This window comes from Antrostomus carolinensis, unplaced genomic scaffold (assembly GCF_000700745.2).
Source record: "Antrostomus carolinensis isolate BGI_N321 unplaced genomic scaffold, ASM70074v2 scaffold29267, whole genome shotgun sequence".
Classification (NCBI taxonomy): Eukaryota; Metazoa; Chordata; class Aves; order Caprimulgiformes; family Caprimulgidae; genus Antrostomus; species Antrostomus carolinensis.
This window is the reverse complement of record NW_010327182.1, coordinates 13284-20025: the sequence shown is the minus strand read 5'-3', so window position 1 is coordinate 20025 and position 6742 is coordinate 13284. Positions and strand designations below refer to the sequence as shown.

General features: G+C 57.2%; 1 protein-coding gene across 1 annotated transcript in view; it reads left to right on the top strand.

Annotated features, from left to right (window-relative positions):
- Positions 1 to 912: 912 nt before the first annotated feature.
- Positions 913 to 6742, top strand: part of LOC104527974 (receptor-type tyrosine-protein phosphatase U) — a gene marked incomplete at both ends in the record, with an annotated part of 17292 nt that continues 11462 nt past the window's right edge. Inside the window, 7 exon segments of the mRNA XM_010171838.1 lie at positions 913 to 1022; positions 1542 to 1743; positions 2586 to 2688; positions 2812 to 2964; positions 2966 to 3080; positions 4743 to 4779; positions 5258 to 5396. Coding sequence (XP_010170140.1) covers positions 913 to 1022; positions 1542 to 1743; positions 2586 to 2688; positions 2812 to 2964; positions 2966 to 3080; positions 4743 to 4779; positions 5258 to 5396 — 859 coding nt within the window.

Sequence of the window (6742 nt, the reverse complement as noted above, 5' to 3'; positions counted from 1 at the left end):
GGGGATCCCTCTCTCCTGGCCCTGTAGTTAAATCTGAATAACAGCTGCAGAAAAGGAAAACAGAGGGGAAGAGCTGAGTCCCTCTGTGAGGACAGGGGGGTGTGTTTGGGGTGTTCAAGCCCACAGAGGAGGATGCTGTTGGTGAATCGTGGTCTTTGTGGAGCTGGCACCTCTCCTGTCCTCCTGGCTGATCCCCTGGGGATAAGAAATCCAGGGTGAAGAAGTGAATATCGATCCTGGTGCTGTCCATCGCTGTTATTATGTATTTGTGGGTATTATTATTATTGGTGGTGGTGTTAATGAGAGGGGAGAGCTGGGGCAGCTCATACCTGGCTGCAGAGCAGGATGGGGAGCACCAGCGATGTCCCCTGAGGATGTTGGTGGCTCTGGGGGGAGTTTGGGTTGTCTGGGAAAAGGGATTTTTTTTTTTCTATGGAGAAAGATAATTTTTTTTTTTTATGGAGAAAAGGAATTATTTTTTTCCTATGGAAAAGGGAATTTTTTTTTTTTCATGTGGAGTAAGGGTATTTTTTTTTTCTATGGAAAAAGGGAATTTTTTTCCTTTCCTCACACTGGTGAGCTGAGGTGAGCTCTGCTGCTGGTGGACCCCAGGGCCTCGCTCTTGTGCTGTTGGGAGCTGGGTGCAAAGCCAGAAGTGGTTTGTGCCGTGACGTGGGGACCTGTCCCACAGCAAAGTGTCACCAGTGGGCCCAGGTGGGAGCATCATCACCCTGGGGAGCCACCAGCCCTGTCTGGTGGCACGTGCTGGAGCTGGGTGATGTGGCAGAGGGGACGTGGTGGCTCCGTCATGGGGGCAGAGCTGCTGCAGCACCTCGGAGGGGTTTCCTGGAGGATTTCTCCTTCCAGCGGGGTTTCTCGCCGTGTCTGAGCACGTCCCCTTTCCTTCCCCAGTGCCTGGTGGCATCGCCTCCGAGTCCCTCACCTTCACCCCGCTGGAGGACATGATATTTCTGAAGTGGGAGGAACCGGTGGAGCCCAACGGCCTCATCACACAGTACGAGGTACATCCCAGCCAGTTGGGGGACCGGTGGGGACATGGGAGGGTCCCTTGGGGTGGGGGGTTGATGCAGTGAGGGGGGGGAACTGGGGCAACCACCACTTTTGGTGAAGGGGAGTAAGGGTGGCTGTGGTGTTCCTGCTGCCCCTGAGCCCTTTGGAGCATGGATCCAACCTGCGTTCAGTGTCTGGTCCTGCTGGAGGGTCCTGCTATCTTTTTTGGGGTCACTGGTGTTACCCAGAGAGGGTTTTTCCGATGAACCTCTGCTTTGGATATGTCCTGACAGTCAACCACCTTGCAGGCTGCCCCTATGACCATCCCTCCCTCTGGATCCATCCCTCCCTCTGGATCCATCCCTCCCTCTGGATCCATCCCTCCCTCTGGATCCATCCTTCCTTCTGAACCCATCCCTTCCCCCGAACCCATCCATTCTGGATCCATCCCTTTAACCCCTTCTCCACCCAGATCTGGGGTCTCTCCCCTCTCCCATGGCTGTTGGTGATGCTCTCCCCTGTCCCTGCAGATCAGCTACCAGAGCATTGAATCTTCTGACCCGGCGGTCAATGTCCCTGGCCCGCGACGCACCGTCTCCAAACTACGCAACGAGACCTACCACGTCTTCTCCAACCTCCACCCTGGCACCACCTACCTCTTCTCAGTCCGGGCCCGCACTGGTAAAGGTTTTGGCCAGACAGCACTCACCGAGATCACCACCAACATCTCCGGTAGGTCCCCCCAGGCTCCGTGCCTGGAGTTAAGTGCTGGCAGTGCTGGAGCCCCCGGTGCGCTCCCGTGGATTTTAGTGACTGGCTGCTACTGACGGATGCTCTTGGTGGTGGCAGCCATGCTGTGAGTCCCTGGGAAGCCCCCCAGACCCATCAGCTGGAGGGTCTCTGACTGGGGAGTCCAGTCAGCCCATTGCACTGGTGCTGTCTGAGCTATCAGCGTACAATTGAGGGATTAATTAAGCTTCGTTAGTTAACCTCGTGGTACTTGGGGCTGTTTGCTTGTGTCTGTGGTGTTGTTATTAGTGATGAGCCCCAAAGGGGGCACTGGGATGGTGAAGCGGTGTGAGCTGGACCCCAGTGGCTGCTAGGGGTGGCCTGGGGACCCTGAGGCTGTGTTGGGTGTGAGGAGGGGTCCCCCACCTTGGTCTGGGGGTGCTGCTGGGCTGGCTTAGGTGTGCTTCTGCCCTGGGGTGGGATGTTCCTGCTGTGTTGGTGGTTTGGAGCTGTGCTGTCCCTTGGCACGTCGGCTGCACCTCAAGGCTGGGTCCTGCTGAGGTCAGATCCTGCTCCCATCTCCTCCCCTCTGCCAGGTTGGCACTGATAAGCCCCCTTGGCGCACACTCGTGGATCTTCTCCCAACTGTGATGTTTGCTCAAGACCTAGAAGGGTTTTCTTTTTTTCTTTATTTGTAATCCTCCTCATTACACCATTCGGTGATGCCTTGCTATGGGCAAAGCTGCTTGTGCCTCAGTTTCCCCTCTTGAGCAGGAGGGCAGACCCAAGTGCATCCCTGGGGACCAGGACTCATCCCTGCTCGCTCTCCCCTGTTCCCTTTGCAGCTCCCACCTTTGACTACGGGGACATGCCATCGCCGCTGAGCGAGTCGGAGAGCACCATCACCGTGCTGCTGCGGCCGGCGCAGGGTAGGGGGGCTCCCATCAGGTAGGTTGGGGCTGTGTTGGGGGATGAGACCACTCCAAACGGGGTGACACGATGGGGTGGAGCCCTAAGGGAAGGGTAAAACCACCCTTTGCATGAAGCTAACCTGTACCTGGCCCTCACCAGCACCTACCAGGTCATTGTAGAAGAAGACCGGCCCAAGAAGCTCAAGCGGGAGCTGGGTGGGCAGGATTGCTTCCCGGTGCCACTCACCTTCGATGACGCCGTGTCCCGTGGCTCTGTACACTACTTTGGTGCTGAGCTGCCCGCCAGCCGCCTAAGCCAAACCCTTCACTGTGGGGGACAACCAGACCTACAGCGGCTACTGGAACCCACCGCTGGAGCCCAAGAAGGCGTATCTCATCTACTTCCAAGCCATGAGCAACCTCAAAGGGGTGAGTAGCTGTGGGACCCTGCTCCAGCTGGTGGGATGTCTGGGGTCCTGGTGGGACCAGGCAGGTCCCCACCTGGGGTCTGGGGTGGGGGAGGCAGGAAAAAATGGGATTTGTTTTAGATCCTTTTCCTTTGGGGTTCACCCCCAGTGTCCTGCTTGGTGGGAGGTGGTGTTCTGGGCCACCCTTAAGGCATGTTGGGATCAGGGATGGGTGTCCCCCTTCCTCCCAGCACCCCTGGGCTCTCCCTGTCCCCCTCCCGGTGTCAGTGCTGGGGGTGATGGAGCCCAGCCTCTGCCACCCACTGTGATACCAGCTGGGACCCCAACCAGCACCAGTATGGGGAAGACCACCTTCCTGGAGCTAATCCTGGGGTATGAAAGGACCATTTGGGCAGCAAGAGCTGTGTGCACCTTACTGGGACCAGCTGCTGACACGGCAGCCTCTGCAGAGAGCTCCTGGGATGCTGCTGAGCTCCCACTCCAGCAGCAGCCCCCGCGTCCCCTGGGCTGATTGCCTCCAAGTCACCAGTGAGACCACCTGAGGACCCTTCTGGGCTTTACCTGGCAGCTCTGTCCCACCCAGGGGAGGATGAGCTGTGAAAGCCAAGCAGCAGGACCGCAGCAGCATCTTCATCCTGCACGGCTCTATCTTATGGAAGGACACCGGTGATTGAATCCGTTCCTGCGCTCCGGGATGGTTCACACCTTGCTGGGTTGTAATTAGAGCTGAGATGGACCAGGAGGATCTCGACTCTGGCTCACTCGGGCACTGCTGGATAATAACTGGTGGCTGATGCTGGTTTATAGCCTTCCTGCTGGGAGACAATGGATTTGTCCTGGCTGCTGTCAGCTGTTGTGAAAAAGCTGGATCCCAGTTTGGAGTTTTTTATGGTTTTTGTGCTAGATGGAGCAAGAAGCAGGAGAAGCGAGAGCTGGTGACCTTGGGGAGAGTGGTGCTGGAGCCAACCCTGCTCCGGGCACTCTGCGTGGGCAGGTCTCAGTCCGAGGGTGGATGGAGCAATGTTGCCAGCACGAGTGACCCGAGGTGCTGGAGGATGCTTGGGGAAGAAGGCAGTCCTGCCAACATGGGGTTTTTTGTTTTGCAACAGAAGTTGGATACATGGAAAGATGGAATATTTTAGCTGAAACCATCCCAAAAAATGCAAATGCAAAAAAACTGTTGGAGACCTGAGCTGGAAACTCTCACAGCAACCGTGGCAGCGTGTGCAGAGCACTGGGAACGGGGCTTGAAAACTTGGATTGATGGAAAAAAAACCCCAGGAAGCTCTGAACGATGACCTGGCAGTGTTGTAGCTGCAGTCAGTGACGTGCTGGTGACCTGCTGGGTCCCTCCTTTGATGATCCTGAGCTTTGCTGTCCCCTCTACACCAGGAGCGGTGGCTTTGGCTAAACCTGGGGATGCTGGTTTAGGGGACGTTGGGGACAGATCGTTCAGCAGCATCTCTTGGTGTCTGTGTCCCCAGGAGCTCCTTTGGCTCTGCAGTGGGTGCTGCAGCACGAATCACCTACAAACTCCCTTGATTTGGGGGGTCAAAGCACCAACGGACCAGCTTTGTGTCCACCCAGCTGTCTCGGAGCAGGGAGCAGAGCCGCCAGGATGCTCATCCGACACTGATCCTCCTTTTTTTCTCCCTTCCCATAGGAAACCCGGCTGAACTGCGTCCGGATCGCCCGCAAAGGTGAGTCCTTCTCTTTCCCAGCCACCACCATCCCACCACAGACCCAAACCTACAGCTGCTCCCATGGTCAGGGTCCTGCCAGTGGTTTGTGACCATCCCACGTTCTCTCGTTTCCCATTTTCTTTGGTGTCTGGGTTTTTCCCTCGGTTGAGTTTCTCCTCTTGATGCCGTTATCACGGTGGGAGGCTGGAGTCGGTGGTGCTGGATGCTGACAGAATCCAGAGGTGGACAAGCTTATGTTGGGCATGACAAAAGGTGGCACAAAGGGACCATCTCAACCCCATGGGAACTGAGAGAGGGACTCGCCCACAGTCACGGTGTGGCAATGCAGAGCCTCGTTAATGTCTTGGTGGAATAAAACGTGTTCAAGGAGCAACGTGTATCCCACAGGATAAATCCCAGTGTTTTCCTGTCTGATGTTGCCAACCTCCCTGGAGCTGAGTGTTGACCCTTCCTGCCTGTCCTTGTCCCCTGGCAGCTGCCTGCAAAGAGAGCAAACGTCCCTTGGAGGTGTCACAGCACTCGGAGGAGATGGGCCTGATCCTGGGGATCTGTGCCGGGGGGCTCATCGTTTTGATTATCCTCCTGGGAGCCATCATCGTCGTCATTCGGAAAGGGTAAGGAGTCCCAGCATCGTCACTGGTGCCTCCATCCATCCCTTCCTCCCAACTCACCCCTTCGTCACCACCCCAGTGCTAACTGGGAGTTACTGGTGGTGATACTACCATGCTGGGCAGACTCCACACCATCTCTGGAGCTGTGGCTCCATGCATTTGTGTGTCCCACTGAGTATGGTGCCCTCCTTGTTCTGTGACACTGGGCATGGCAGGAGGCGCTGGGGACACTGGGGACCAAAGAGTGATGTCTCAGGGATGTCCCTTTGCCTTCTGCACCTTTGTTCATCATCCCTCTCCCTCATAATTATCAGTCTTTACCCTTTTTTTCTGCTCCTTGGCTTTGTGCTGCTCCATCAATTCTGCATCCATGGAAATGTTTCTGGCCAGGATCAGGCTCGGAGGGGCTGGTGGGCTGGTGCTGAGCCTGGCTGTCCCTGTCCCACTGGCTAACTGCTGCCAGGTGACCTTGGGGTGTGCAGCCCTACACCACTCCAGCCCCAAATTACAAAAATCAGCTTCATCTGCACTGAGATCTTGTCTCTGGGCTTCCCGCTGCCTTGGCCAGCCCAGGGCTGGATCCATCCGTGCCAGTGTTGCTGGCTGGGTTCTGGCCGTGCCGGTGGCTGCCGTAGGGCTGGATTGGGGATGGAGCAACGTACGGATCCCTCACATGGAGCTGGAGCTGGGGAGGAGGGGAAGGCATTGCCCCTTTCTGCTCTCACCCCTCCACTGTGCCCCCAAGATGCTGGATGGGCACCCAGTGCTGGGGGCAGCAGAGTCCCCGGGGTGGGGTGACAGACAGCCCTCGGTTCTGGGGTCAGTCAGAAAAATAACCCCCCATCCGTGGCTCTCCCTTGGGAAGTGATGTGGTGTGTCCTCCCAAAATACCCAGGCACACGCTGGCTCTTATCCTGGACTCCAGTTCCTCGAGAGCACTGGGAGGAGCAGCATCTCCCCTTCCTCCAGGGCTGGGCAGGGGGTGCCTGTGGCTGCCCCCCAGCCAGGGAGCGGGTGCTGGTTCTGTCCTGCATCCCCCTGGCCATGTTTGAGTGGGGAACCACTGAGCGAAGCGTGAGCAATCCCTGGCCGGGAGCCTTTGGCTGCCTCATTAAATGAGTCATTAAAATTTGGGTGCACACTGGAGGGGAGGTTTTCCCAGTACTAATGGTCCCTGGGGACCCCCAAACTGCTCTCCCACCCCCATGGGGGTCCCCACGCCCCCCAGCTCACTGTGTAGCTGAGTGTGGATGTGACCGTGGCTGTCTCAGTGGGCTTTTGCTTGGGAAGCTCGGTGGGGTGGGAGGGAACAGGACGAGGGCTTTTGGGGACACACATCCCCGGGGGAT